The sequence below is a fragment of the Pipra filicauda genome, unplaced genomic scaffold (assembly GCF_003945595.2).
Source record: "Pipra filicauda isolate LSUMZ 115617 unplaced genomic scaffold, ASM394559v2 scaffold1_size10287979_pilon, whole genome shotgun sequence".
Classification (NCBI taxonomy): Eukaryota; Metazoa; Chordata; class Aves; order Passeriformes; family Pipridae; genus Pipra; species Pipra filicauda.
This window is the reverse complement of record NW_024104310.1, coordinates 6,382,490-6,397,192: the sequence shown is the minus strand read 5'-3', so window position 1 is coordinate 6,397,192 and position 14,703 is coordinate 6,382,490. Positions and strand designations below refer to the sequence as shown.

Sequence of the window (14,703 nt, the reverse complement as noted above, 5' to 3'; positions counted from 1 at the left end):
ACAGAGAGACCTTGTAACAGTTAATCAGCATGATTCATTTGTCAGACTGCCACACGGAGCACCACCTGAAAAAGCCTTGAACTTCCCTCCAATAAATCTTTTTAAGCAATAAAACCTCTTGGGTTGGTTTTACTTTAGTTTTATTTCTAAGTCATTCATCAAACTCCTGCTAATCCCCAAATACACAGAGGAATCAGAGTCCAAATGGGGAAGAGGTACAACATACCCTGAGTGTCACCCAGACAAGATTAGCCCGGCAGCGACCCCTCACAGCACGTCAGTCTTGCTCAACTTCCATAAAAAAAAAAAGTGCCTGAGCACATTCCTGCAGGACAGCTTCATCCAAAGGCTTCCGAGTCTGGCCCTCCGTCCTCAGCACACTGGCTGGTGCCCAGGTACTTAACTCACTCAACATGAGCCGGATCACTGGGATTTCAAATCCGCATTGGGATCACTGTGCTACGCAGGAAGCCACAATGGGGACAGCAGCAGCAGCTGGCACAGGAGAGATGGCCAGGGATGGGCACATGGCAGGGAAGGCAGGGAGCTGCTAACTCTGCAATATGGAGGCAGTGGTGATTTTGGAGAAAGATGGGCATCATTTGTAATCGTCACCTTGGTATAGAGTGTTTCATGAAAATAAAACTGATTTTGCCTTCTCCTTTGTCTTTCCCATAAGGCCTCAAGACACTTACCAACAGCCTTTGGAAGATGAAAGCAAAAAAAAACATTACTTTGGGCAAATGTGGGAAACTTCAGCATTTGTTGCTGAACAATGGTGCCTATTCAAGTCTCGGACTTGCTCTGGCTGTTAATTAGGAAAGTAAACAAAAAAAAGAATTATAATTTAAGCCTTCACTAGATATTTGGCTTTCTAATCTCCTCTAGAGAATACTGTCAAACTCCTTTCCTGTCCAAAGCAGGGATTTACATTTCCACGCCAACCCAGTTCCCCAAACCTTAATTTGAAGTGGCACTAAGTTCAAGGCGGACTTATGCAGAGTAAGATTCAGCAGCAGAATTTCATTAGGCCAGTTTTTCACGTGTTAACTTCATTTACCCATTTAAGATGATGAATAATTCAGAAGTAGGAAGCAGCTCTGCTGTCAGACATATGTTCTCTGATCTCACCAATGATTTATGGCCCCACTTCAGGTCAGCAGCGCCCACAAAATCACATTTGGGTACTGATATTCATCCTTTGGGCTTTGCCACCAGCCTGGCTGTCCATCTTTAGATGAGCTAATTACAGTCACTCACTCATCCTATGTCTCTAATTTTATCAAGTTGTTTTCTCCTAGGTGTAATATGAACAGAGATGGGATATTTAGTGCAACCAGCTGAACACTTTGCTCTGCTGGACGGCTGCTTGCTTCGGGTTGGACCTTCCGAGTCTGGCCAAAGCCCTTCAATTTTGATCCTTCACAGCTGATCTTGCCCTGGCCTCAAGTTCACCCCAAGCACAGCTGCCCCACACTGCAGACACGATACAGCAGTTCAGCCATCACCTGATGCGGTTTCCTTTGGAGCCAGATACTTTAAGCTGACCCAGGGGACTGAACTTTAGTTATTTTAAACACTTCCTCTCAGAGCATCTCTGGCACGGCTTTAAGATTTCCACCTGCCTTTCCCATCAGGCATGACCAATATTGTGACCCCTGGCGTTAAGCAAAACGGGAAAACCATACAGATATTCCCATGGATGAGGAAAGGTCCCATTTGCGCCACATCTTTAAACTGTGTTTTCCTCAGCAGCACACACACATCTGGATAAAACGGAACACAGCAGGATGAACTCCATTAAGGAAACATGTTTCATCCCTCAAAGGCATGTCAGCTTGCTTTCTGCCAACACTTAAAACCCATCCTTTGCATCACAGGCGGGAAACCTCACAACGTTCCTTGTGTATCCCACTTCGCCAAATTCCCCAGACCACTGTGCCCAACACAATGAGGTAATCCAAACACTTTTCCATGATAAAATACTACACAACTGTTGGAGCAGCCCCAAAATACAGGGATGCAACACATGCAAAGCAGCTGATGCACAACCACAACCTTGAGCTGCATCAATGACACAGCTCTGATTTCTTTGCTGAAGTTCCCTAAATATGGGCAAAATGCTTCAACCAGCAAGATGAGAATGGTCACAGCAGGTTTGGTCCAGTTCACTTCCAAATGATTCAATGTGAATCACATTTTCTTCAGACCAAGCAGTTTAAACTTTGTGAACATGGTATTTTTGCTGAGAGCAGTAAAAAAACCTCACACCGCACACATGAATATATTCTCTCTAATCTTTACCACATTTACATTGCTCTTCCAATCCAGCCAGCCAAATGGAGAACCATCACTCTTTCAGTACAGAAAACATGTGATACCTTCAGAAAAACTGAAATTTAACAGGTTACTGCTGCTTTAACATATATATTTCAGTACCACTAGACCAGAAGATGAACTAAATCAGCCAAGCAAACCAACTGCAAGTCACAGATGAACATGGTTCTATTAATTACTTCTGGCACAGTGAAAAGTTACCAAGTACTTGGTAGGTAAGTTGGTTTATCACTTTTCTCTGAATTCCCAGAGCTGCCTGAAGTATTACCTCTAAAAAACGAAGTTAAGCAACCAGCTATGAAATCAAAACTGTCTTCAGTGAAGACAACGGTTCTTGTTGAAGGATTTTAATGGAGACTGGAAAATGAAATTTGACACTTCTTTCAGGGGAAAAAACTCCACCTCAATTAGTTCCATTTTTTTTATTTTTCAACCCAAAATAACCTACAAAAGCCAGTCAGTTTGATTATAAATATGAAATAAATACTTACTGGATTTTCTAAATAAATAGAATTTTGGCAAAAAGTAACCTCTTCTTGTGCAGCCATAAGAGGACAGAAACTTACTCCAGCACAGCAGCAGCAGCAATGCTTGTAATGGCATTGTCCCAGAAGACAGCCAAGCTCACAAAATTCCCAAGAAAGAAGAGGCTGTTCCAGCAGCAGTCTGTGGCTGGGATGGTGAATATTACCCAGAAGCAGTATATTCTATTTTCAGCACATATTTAGGATTGAAAATCTCAGTCTTTTTAATGCAGAATAGACTGACTTAGCATCTTCTCTTACTGAACTACACCACACCTTGACACCAGGGGAGAGGAAAATATGATTTAAAAATATCTCTCAAACAAGAGAGCAGCACGGAAACCCTCATGTTTCAGTGATCTGTCAAATCACAGGCCATTAGTTAACTGGGCTTTGCCTACAGAAGTTGTTTTTCCATTAATTTTGTTTTCATTTTCTTTTTTTAATGAAATCACTCAAATTCAAATTTCATTATGTTGATCTTGCAGTTAACCTTAAAAAGAAAAATCAGGGCTTGAAGGGCTCCTTATTAAATTGCTCAACACTGCTTATGCAGTGCTCTTGGTGATTTGTAGCTCAGCAAGAAACAAAACCAGTTGAAGTTTTCCAGCTCCAACAACTATACTTTGCAGCTGGCTGCTGACATTTGGAATGAGATTCTCTGTGTCAGAACTTTCAATATCCCAAAGTTTACCCAAATTTGGCCTAGTCGTAGTATACAGATGTAGTCTATAGACTACAGACATTTGAGTTCCACACTTTGATTAAGCTCCCACCTTTACTTTCCTCTCTTCGTGCCCTCACGGTGAGTTGTGGGATGAGACTGTGTGCGCTCAGCTACTCTGTTTCAAGAACATTTTATGACAAAGGTGAGAAAAATGTAAAATACCTGTGGATTTGCCCATTTTTATGCAGGTAGTCCAGTCCCTCCAGCACCTCCTTAAGGATTGTGGCTATACAGGGTTCATCCAGGACACCAGTCTTGTGTTCTCCTTTGGCCACGATGTGCTTGATAATATCCAAAACAGAGCCTAGAGAAGAGAGTTAAACACCTTAGTTCAAACTAGAAGTATTTATTCACAGTTAAGTGTAGTTTATAATCATTTAATATACAAGTCCAAGGAATTCAGGATCAAACTCAGTAGCTGAAGTCTTTGCTGCAGGAAAGCAGAGGCAACAATGCACACCTGGGTGCAGATCCTCAAGGTAGGCTACAAAACCCCTGTGATCACAAGTAACTGAGAAGTTATTTGAACAAGCCAAAATGTGGCATGTACATACACAAGACTCTTGGAAGGTTTTTAAGTAGATCCTCATGCTACAGCTGGTTTAGTGCTGAGCACTGGAGAAGCTGGAGCAGGGAAATGGAAAAAGCAGGGGGCTGCCAGGGCTCACAAGCCGAAGGCAACAAGCTCGATAAAATTAAACTCTCAGCTCCTACAAATCCTAGGCAGAGAAACAGCATGAAAAATCTAACCTGTTAAAGGGCTGACACCACCCTAACAGGAAAAAAGTGGAAATCATTAAATAGAGAACAAATGAGGCTGAACTCTGACAATAAGTCACTTCTTCACTGTGCACTAAACTGGACTGGCTTAGATCCTTCCCTAGAAGCATCATGTTTAGTCTCTCTCCCAAGCATGGTGTGAATGACATCATCTTCCATGACAAACCACACTTTACAGAACAAACCACCTCTTTGAATTGCACCCAGGAATAAGCAGAACCAACGACTCGTTACATGCCTCTTGTGCAAGGTCCTGTTTTCATGATACACTGGGTACTGTACTCTTTGTATCTGCATCTGGACTGAAGACAGTCTTCTCAGAACTTTTTATTGCTCCAGTATGGGATGTCTAAGCCTCTGCTGTTTAGCCCCTTCAAACTTGGGTTTTTATGGTTTAATGACTGAGTAGGGACTAGCAGGATTTTTACAGCTATGGGCACAAAGCAATGTCAGCAGTACTGGGAAGTTCTTAAAGAATGAGAAAAGCAGGCACAACTACACAGCACAAATTCCAGCTTTGCTTGTCTTTGAACAGGGAGCTTACAGGGAAAGAACATCCCGGTACGAACTCAGCTAGTTTAGAAGAGCTGAGTTCAGTTTTAGAAAAATTTAGAGAAGTTCATTCTTCCTAATCCACAACCAAAAAACCATAAGTTTTTTGTATCTGAAGAACAGAAACTTACTCTCATGAGTTTGGTCAATGGGGGAATTACAAATTCCACCCTGTAAATTCTTGAAGTGGAAAAATACAATGGAGGTTTTTGGTTTGATTTTCTTCTCATCCTTCAGGTTCAGGTAGACAAAGCCCCCTTCCTCCTTTAACATTTATTTTATTAACTATCCCATTTGAATTTCTAGGCCAAAACAATTGTGCAGATCATTTTTATTTTCCTTTCGGATTCTCAGACAAAAGCAAAAAGGCTGCAACGTTTGAACACAAACACCATATGGAAAGGCTCATTTTGCACAATTCAAACTGCACGGGCAACAATTCCCTGGGTGCACAGTGTCCCTCAGTTTGTGTAAAGCAGTATGTGCTGAGCTCATCTAACAGCTTGCTGAAGCCAGGAGAGCCACTATTCCCACTTTCCATCTCCTCTAGTCTTCCAGCACCAGTCCTCACACTGTATACACCAAGACACCCACTAAATCCACTGAAAAACAAACTGAGGGAGAAATGGGTTGGTAGGGAGCACAACCTGTGAACAGATGAGGTTTTGGAGACAACAAAGAGGAAAAGGAAGGTAGGAAGGAGGGAGAAACATTTGTGAATGGGGGAGTAAATCCCTTCTGTCAGCAGCAAGTGGTTAGACCAGCTCCCTGGCTGCCCTGAATGGTACCTCCAGCTTTCTCTTTGCAAAAAATCTTTGCTTGGTTCAGGATATTTGCAGAGGATGCAATCTTAACACAGCAGAAATTAACAGAAATAGGAAAAAAAACAAAGGAAAATTTAAAAAAATACAGAAATGTAGTTACATAACATCCCCCCAACATTTTATGCAAGAGTGCTCTTCAGCCTTCTTTTACCCCACCTGAGCAGAGAATCACTCATGTTTAGTGAGTCTGGACATGGGTCTCAACCAAAGGTTTCACCCAGACATAATTCAGGTTGTTTTGACATATACACTGGACTTCCTGAATGAGAGCAAGATTATCTCTACTGAAGGAAACTGCAAAACCCCAGATGTCAGAGCATGTTCCCCTTCACTGAAGTCTCACCTTCATGTTCTGAGAAAAGGATCTTCTATTGTGTGTCATGAGGACTCGCGGGGACTTCAGCCTGTCACGTTTTCATATTTAAACAGTTCATGTTTACAAACCTCAATGTTTCTTATTTTGGACAAGAATTTTTGTGACACCAAGAAAAAAACACCAAAATCCCCTCTACTTTCACTGTTCAGGTCTTTCCTCTTAAATGTGCCTTTATCTGGAGAACAAACTGTCACTTGTTTTGGAAGTCCAGTGAAAATATGTGGTTCTTCACGTACTCGTTTTGTCCTCTTTCCACCCACAACTCTGTTAGCAGACTTTGTTCACAAGCATTTCCCTTCTCCTGCAAAGGGCTCAGGGAACATGAGGAGGCAGATCATATGGTGCTCAAATTCATTTGGTCAAAAATTCCTCTGTTTAGCCAAGTCAGAGGTTGTATTTAACCCAGAAAAGGGGGTGGAGGGCAGACAGACAAGAGGGCACGCACAGAGCCAGCCTTGGTTGTGAAAGGGCTGATTCACACCCAGGCTGTATCTGCTCCCAGTCCTGCCTGCTACTTTTTAAGCACAATTTTTTTTAAAAACCACTTTCACATTGAGGTGTTCATAGAAGTGGGGGGAATTTGCCAGTCATCTACAGAAAGGAGAACAGCAAAAAAAAAGGATCAGCAAAATGCTTAGTGCAGGAAACAGTAGAAAAGCAACACAAAAGCCACCTTTCTGTTGGAGAAAATGTTATTAGGATCATTCCCACTTTGTCTGCTCAGGGTTTGGCTTACTGGCACCACAACGTCATGAAGTTGGGATTTTTCCATCTCACAAATCAATACATTTGGGAGTTGATCTCAATTCCCAACTCAATTGCAACTTCATAAAGCACAGAACCATGGAATACAAAGAAAGAAGCCAAGCTGCACTTCCAAGCACTGCTTCGTGCCATGTTCGAAATCTTCCAGCATTCTGGCTCAGGAAGCCTGGCATGGAGCAGTGGAATACCCAGAACTCCAAACAGAGACACACAGCCAAACAAAAAACTACTTTGAAAGCAGAAGTCATGGGAATTTCGCCGTTAAGAAAAACATCTTCAGCTAGGTCAGGATTGGATTTTAGAACCAGGCTGATAAACTCAATGCAGAATTGTTCCCAAGGGTCCCAGTTAAGTGTGTGACACACTCACCAGGGTAAGAACTCCACTGCACCAGGATGCAGACAAATACTCACACCAACTCCACAAGAGAGCAGTGGATCAGAGCCCCATCCTGAGTCCAAGGGGAAAAACAGATCATTTTGCACAGAGTGGGCTGTTCCCAATCCACCAATACAATAACTGCTAAAATGAACTGGAAACTAATTCAGCTGAACTGGAACCTTGATCTAAACCACACAAGAGCATGTGCTTTACAAACTGACCACACTGCTTGAAAACACCAGCATGACAGCAGGCACTGCCAGCTCCTGCGCCAGCTTCCAAACCAGTTTAGGAGTAACTGGGGAAGTGAGAGAACATCTGAATGCAGCTGGATCTCTGATTAAATGCAGTTTCACTATGGATTTGTGCTCCATGTGCAAACTGTTCTATCTCACTGTGTAAGACAGAAGTCTCCCATAATCTAGTGGCCAGAAGATGGGATTCACATTGGAAATAAGGCACCTAGCTCTGTATTATAGAACAGTTGCAAGATTTTCAAGGGGAAAACAAATCCACTGCAACGCCTCTAAAAGAAAAAACATCTTTGATTCCTCCCTAAAATAAAACTTCAATTGTAGATAACATTATGAAGCACTCTGGTGTGTATCACACATGGCATTAGGTTTGATTACAACAATTCCCTCACGATTTTCTTCATTAAAAATGCACAAGTAGCAAGTACAGACTCACAGCACAGGAGGGTCAGTCAGCCTCAAGTGAGAGAGAACAAAAGAAATTAGGTTTGGCTGAAGCTGACTGCAAAGCTCTTCCAAGCCCAGAAGGGAAGCATATCAGGAAAAGACAAAACAAGACACAGAGAAAAGGGCCAGAACTGGAGTCTAACCATAAATATAAATAATGCTGTCATTAACAAGGATGTTTAAAGACATCTAGTGATGAGCAGCTAATCTCAAAGCCCAACAGAAGACAAAAGAAAGGAGACGTTTAGGGATTGATGGGGAAAAAATGCAGCTATAAACAAATTTCTGCCCATCAAATATGCACTGTGCAGCACATCAACAAGAAGCCTACGAGATGTTGTGCAATCTGATAAAGCATTTAGCATGGTTTGTCGTTCATCACTGAAATGTCTCAGTGTACTCTGACACTAGTGGTCATGGAATACATCTACTCTGTACTGCTCTACTCAACTGTACAGCAACTGAAACCTAAGTGGTTTTCTGCTGAAATTCCCAAGTTTCCCAGTCTGCTCCGAAAGCTGCTAATGCAGTAGCTCCTAATGACAGCACAAGTCACCAGGAACTCCCAGGACGCAGACTTATCCTCACCTGATAGAGCCCCACCTGTAACTAGCACAGGTCAAAGGCAAACATGCAGTGAGTGACTTTTTCTGGAGTCCTTATTGCTCACTCCAGCTCTTCAGACAGACAGACTAATGTCTGTAGAGCTGCACAATAATAACAGGGGTCCCACTGCTCCCTCCAGTTTCCCCCAGGAGTAAAGAGCGAGAAGCCCCACAGTCATCTTTTCCCGTTTTGGCAAAGGCTACAGACTATCTGATTAGGCCTGACTCAATCCACCAAAGCCAACTTTCCAGAAGCAAGTAGAGCTGATTTCCACCCATGACAACAGTATCTGAACAATGAAGACACAAGTAACCCACGAGCAGATTAATATCCTGAAGTTGTAAGAGACACATATTCAGTTTTTGTACACTGACATCAGACAGACCATTTGCAATGGACTGTCTTGGATCCCAGCAAATGCAGTCCTGTCTTGCACCCTACACACATACCCAGTAAAACTGCCTCTTTCAACACCCTGCACTATGTGCTGCTCCAAAGACACGGGGTTTTCTATCGCAGCAAAATGAGATGACAGAGTCCCACAGTTCACCAGCTCCCTGTTGTGCCCATGCACCAGCTTACAAAGCCATACTGTAAGTGGGATCACTGCAGTAACTGGCAATCCGGTTTTGCAGGCAGGGTGGAGACCAAACAGCCAGGAACTCCTTAAATCAGCTTTGCTGCTGAAGAAAACTTCCATGTAATCACACCCTCAGGGCAAGAAGTCCTAATTGTTCCACTGATTCACTTTTGACAGCAAACCACCACAAACATCAACACTTCCTCTTCCAAATCCAGAGCACGTTTCTTTGACCTCACCTACTCCAGCAAGCCTGTGGAATGGCATTTAGGAAGCCTGTTTCTGACATTCTTCCTCAGGAAAGGAAGAAAGTATCCACATGACAGTCTTCAGTGACACTGCTTAATGTTTCAGCACGTGGGGCTGAGCAGAGAAGGGCACAAAAACCTAAGCAGAAAGAAAAGCTGGTTTGGAACAAGATCACAGATAAATGCAGGAGCATTCCAGCTGGAATTTTACGTGTCCCCAGAGGCAAAAGAAATGTACAGCAGAGCTGGTTGCTGTGGGAACCATATCTTGCGTGTTATAATATAACTTAGGTGACAGAGCAAAGATACAGGATAAGTTAAATGCAAAGAAAATTCCTCCTTTAACTTGGTCTGGCAAGCAGAACAGGAAAATTTAATGCCTTAATTTAATTTCCAACCAAAAAAAAAAAAAAAAAGGCAGGTAACAGTACCTGCATTGATTTGCCATTTGAAGGCCTGGCACAAATAGTGCTGGGGATTACTACACAACTTTGTGAGAACCAAAATCTGCCCCAAATCTGATGAACACTGATGCTGAACAGGCTGCATCTTTGAGAACTGGGAGTTGGCAGATTCATCACTGCTTCTTTTAAGACATCCTAGCACTAGCCAGCGGTTTCGTTGAGCCTGACTGTCACCAGAGCCAGGAACTGAATCTGCACCTTGTCAGTCTCTGGCAAACAGATGAAGAAAATGCAAAAGGAAGAGCTGCTTGGATTCGGTACTTCTGGGGCTGAGAAATACAGATACAGCAAGAGAACACTGAAGGAAGGGAAAGGACAAATTATATAAAGCAAAGGAAAAGACATTTCAGTAGATCGCTGGAGTTTCTAGTTTTGAAGTTTCTTCTTAACCCCGGTTAAACCTCCTGAGAGGGAAAGTTGAGGAAAATTCCATTTTTTGCCTCCTTCCCTCTAGAGCACTTGCATTGATGCCTAAGAAACATGACAAGATCAAGGCAGAAAATAAGATAATACAATAAAGGGAGCAAAACAGCCTATTGCAGTTGAGATCAAAACATTTATAGGAGAAAATCTGAAGACAAACTATTTATTTTTTCATGCTTTTCCTATTACAGGGGACAATGGTGATGTATCTACACACAATCATGTACATTCTGCAATCATGTACAGTCCCATCTCCTGCTTCTTATCCTTAATTGTTTGAAATTAAGTTGTGCTTCTACAAATAAAATTAAAACCCCTCAGGATGGATTAAGAACAGCATAGCTCTCTCCTAAGAAAATAATTCAACATAAACACAAGGATTTCTAAGAACCCGTGGCTTACGCTTTGATCATAACTCAGTTGGAATTCGGAGAGGCCAGATCAGAGATTAACACAGCAGAAATGGAACATGATGTCCTGTGTCCCCAGTGGAGACCTAAGACTTGCCTACCTCCTTTTTGGTCTGGCTTGCTGAACTTGAGATCAAAGGTTGAAGTAAGAAGTTGATCAGATAATCTGTAAACTTTTGGAAAATAAAAGGTTTAACTATTTCAATACAGTAATCTCCTTAGCAGATTTAATTAGAAGGCTTCCAGAAGGCAGAATATCCAAGAGCCCCATTTGGAAATGTTTCAATACTTAAAGGTTTTGCATACAGTTTAAAAAATATTTTAGAGGTCTCATTGGCTGTGGGCTAGCACAGTAAAAATTGTTGTGTGATGTAGCAAGTCACCAGAGCCAGCTGTTTCATAGCAGCAACTGTTTTACAGAGTTATCTACAGCCCTGGGTCACCTGTGAAATGAGAGCTCTTGTTAAATGCAGTGAGAATTTAGAAGAGCAAGCAGGTCACGGTCAGCAAAAGCATAAGAACAAAAGGACAGCTGCTCCTCTTCCTACTAAAAAGCCACAGGAGTTTGAGAGCAGGACTGGGCTTCAGCTGGCTTTAAAAAGGCATGAGTAAAATTCATGACAGGGGAATGCCAGGGAGGCAAAGAGCAGGTCAGCAGTTGTCTAGAAATAGCCATTGGAGTTATGCTTGGAGTAACACCGGACCCAAAGGCTGGGGTGTCAAGTTGACATTGCTAAGCTCAGATCCCTACAAAACTTCCATCGTTAGAGAAAAGAGTCTGAAATTTCTACCGAAGGGAACAGAAACAGAAAGCTGACACAGACACACGTCACCACATCTGAAAGAGGGTGTCACAGTAACTGGACACACTGGCACCTCGTGTCAGGACCAGCTGGATCTCATCACAGCCACGTTTCTGCCATCAGCAACTCCACACCTGCTTCGGTGTCAAATCTGCCAGTTCAAACTGCTCCCAGCAGTGATTCCAACCAGCCTGACTGGGCTCTGATGCACATCACCAGCTTTTGCTGCTCCCCAGCACATCACCTCCTCACTGCTGGAGATTTCCAAAGACACAAAACAGTATCTTCCACCAACACAGCACTTGTGGAGACAAACAGCTCTGTTTCAGTGACAATGTCAGTCAGGTAATTAAGGTACCTCTGAGTGCACTGTCAGCCGGCTCAGAGGAGCCAGGCACTGTCAGACAATAGCACTCCATGGATTTAGAGTATTTTCCCTTAGAGACACTTCTGAAACACTTGCATGTATGGCTAGATTAGGATTTCATCAAAAAGACTGCAGCCAGAAAATAAATTAAACTGTACTTACAACAACAACAAAAAAGGCTTGCATTACAGACTGGGCTGTCTTGTGGGCTGTTTATCAAAGTAATAAGGTCAGAGTAAGTAGGTTGAAATTAAAACTAGTTTCAGCCTGAAAGCACACGCCAGCGTACACTGATGGAAAAGAAGCAATTAGATTCTGAACTTTTACCCAGAATAAATTCTCAAGTACAAAAGTCACAATCAAAATACAGAATGGACAACAAAACATATGTCACATGTGCTCACTGGGATGTACAAATCTCGGTCCACACTTCCTGAGTAGTTCGATGGAATGAAAGAGTTAGGCTGCACCCTGGTTTTGGTTTTATTTGTTTGGGGTTTTTGTTTGGTTGGTTTTTGTTTGTTGTTCTTGTTGGGGTTTTTTTGTTTTGCTTTCTGATTTATAAACCAGCCCAAAGGTTTTTCCTGTTGAGAAACCCAGGTCATTATTTTTCCCACTGGATGACAAATGACAGCAAAATGAGACACTTTATTACTGATAAGGACTACGCTCAAAGGAATGAGAAGCAGTGTTAAAAGTGTCTCTTGTTACATAAATCACTCAGCCTAAAACCAACTGAAAATAGTCTCATTAAAAGTGAATGAAAAAGCTCTTCAGTCAGAAAGCTCCAAACACAAGTTTCTTTCTCCATCCTTAAGACTGTCCTGTAGAATTTGCCTATGAGATCTGAGATTTCTCAAGCATAGACTTAAAAAAAGTATAAAGTGAAAACAGCTGAAAAATACCTCTCAAGGTACCCTCTTGCTTAGAAACTGCCAGGTCATTCTCAAACTCTTTCCATTTACTTTAGCAATTCCTCCAGCCCTCAAATGATTGATTTTAAGTGAGAAAATTTAACAGACTCCCAGAAATGTTGGGAGGGGGAAGAATTGCACTAGTCTGTCTTTTATTGTCTGACCCTGGTCTCCAACATATGCAACAGAGTAAGAAGCAGTGAAATTTCCTAGCACTGCTTTACTGGAAGTCCCCCACTGAATGCCAGAGCTGAACAAGGGTCAATTATCAGGCTGTATAACATAAAAGCCCATTAAAAAGGAATATTAAATGAGAAGCAGGTCTTCATTCACACCTCCAAGAGGCTGGTTCTGAAGCAGTGATTATTTTTCCAGAAATTTTCCAGCATAGTCTTTACATCTGTGGTGCCTCAATAATGAAATGACGGTCCATAAAGAGCCTGACTTTTTCCCAGCTTTACATAAAAAAAAAAAACCACCTCCACACAGAATTGAGAACAAACAGAAACAGCATTTGGTGGTTCAAGGATGAGCCTCTTCGTGACTTGATTCAGACAGAAAACTGCTGTGAAATGACTGAGGCAGCTGTGCATTTTCTTCAAAGAGGTTGTGTACTCTTCTGGAAAAGGCCAAGCCCATTGCTGCTGCATCTCCAGCACCCCTGAAATGCCATTCCTCACGTTGTGGAAATTTTCCCATAGATACACATTTTATACACACACCAAAACTTGCTGTAAGCCGGCAGGGGACTCTTTTCCACACACAACCAGCCATCATATCTTTAATGACCCTCCAAGAAAAGACAGAGTATTGCTTAACGACACATGAGCACAGGAGACATTACAAACCCTTTAAGACACACTTAAGTTGGTATGAAATGAGATTTCCCTCAAGAGAACTGCTAAAATCCTCTAAAGAACATCTTCAAAGACACATGTTTTATGGGCACTGTTGAGCTCTTGTGGAAAAAGCCAACAGGTTTAGCCAGATTTTTCCACATCATCTTCTGGCATTTTACAGTTTTCAGAATTAAGCCAAGAACAGAGAAGCCAAGAAGTTTTTGTTTGAAAGCAAGAAAACAGGGATTTTTTTTTTTCAGTTTTCAATTCCTTTTTACTAGGATGCCAGGAAAATGAAGTCTTCCTAAACACAGGCCTAAGATTTAGCAACAGTCCCTTGTGTTATTATCCAGAACTTGATTCCATTTCTTGTCTCAACTGTAACTTAAACAGGGATCCTGGAAAATATTATGACATCAAATAAAACATTACTGATAAGAACTTTTTAAACACTATCAAAAAAAGCTGTTTCTCCAGTGTCAGAGAGAATAAACTCAGAAAGAGGAAATTTCCCTGGCTCTGTGTAAACTATGCAGTGATTTTAAAAAGCTACACTGTCACATGTTTCAGTGTTAGTAGTGATGTACATAACATGAGAAGCTAATTCTGAGATCAATGGGTTCAAGTTAAATATTGTTATTCATGTATTTAAAATATTTATTTCTTTTATTAATATTTACCCATCCCCATAAGCTGGAAGACAGGAATGGAGAAGCAGAAAGAAGCCCCCATAATCCAAGGGGAAATCCAAGGTTAGCAAGCTGCTACACCACTTAGACACACACAAGACTACGTGTGGATGGGATTCACCCAACAGTACTGAGGGGGCTGGTGGAAGTGCTCCCCAAGCCACTTTCCATCATTTACCAGCATTCCTGGCTCCCCAGAGACGTCCCAGTTGACTGGAGGTTGGCAAATATGACACCCATCTACAAGAAAGGCTGGGAGGATCCACGAAACTACAGGTCTGTCAGTCTGACCTCAGTGCCAGGGAAGATCATGGAGCAGATCATCTTGAGTGCCATCACACGACACATACAGGACAACCTGGTGATCAGGATCGGCCACTGTGAGTTTGTGAA

At 42.1% G+C, this 14,703-nt stretch overlaps 1 protein-coding gene across 2 annotated transcripts in view; it reads right to left on the bottom strand.

Moving 5' to 3' along the window:
- The window catches only part of OXSR1 (oxidative stress responsive kinase 1), a 91,347-nt gene that overhangs the window by 46,377 nt on the left and 30,267 nt on the right, over positions 1 to 14,703 (bottom strand). For both annotated transcript variants that reach the window (XM_027733428.2, XM_027733429.2), the window contains exon 4: positions 3,751 to 3,892. In XM_027733428.2, the coding sequence (XP_027589229.1) occupies positions 3,751 to 3,892 (142 nt within the window). The remainder of the gene's footprint in view (positions 1 to 3,750; positions 3,893 to 14,703) is intronic.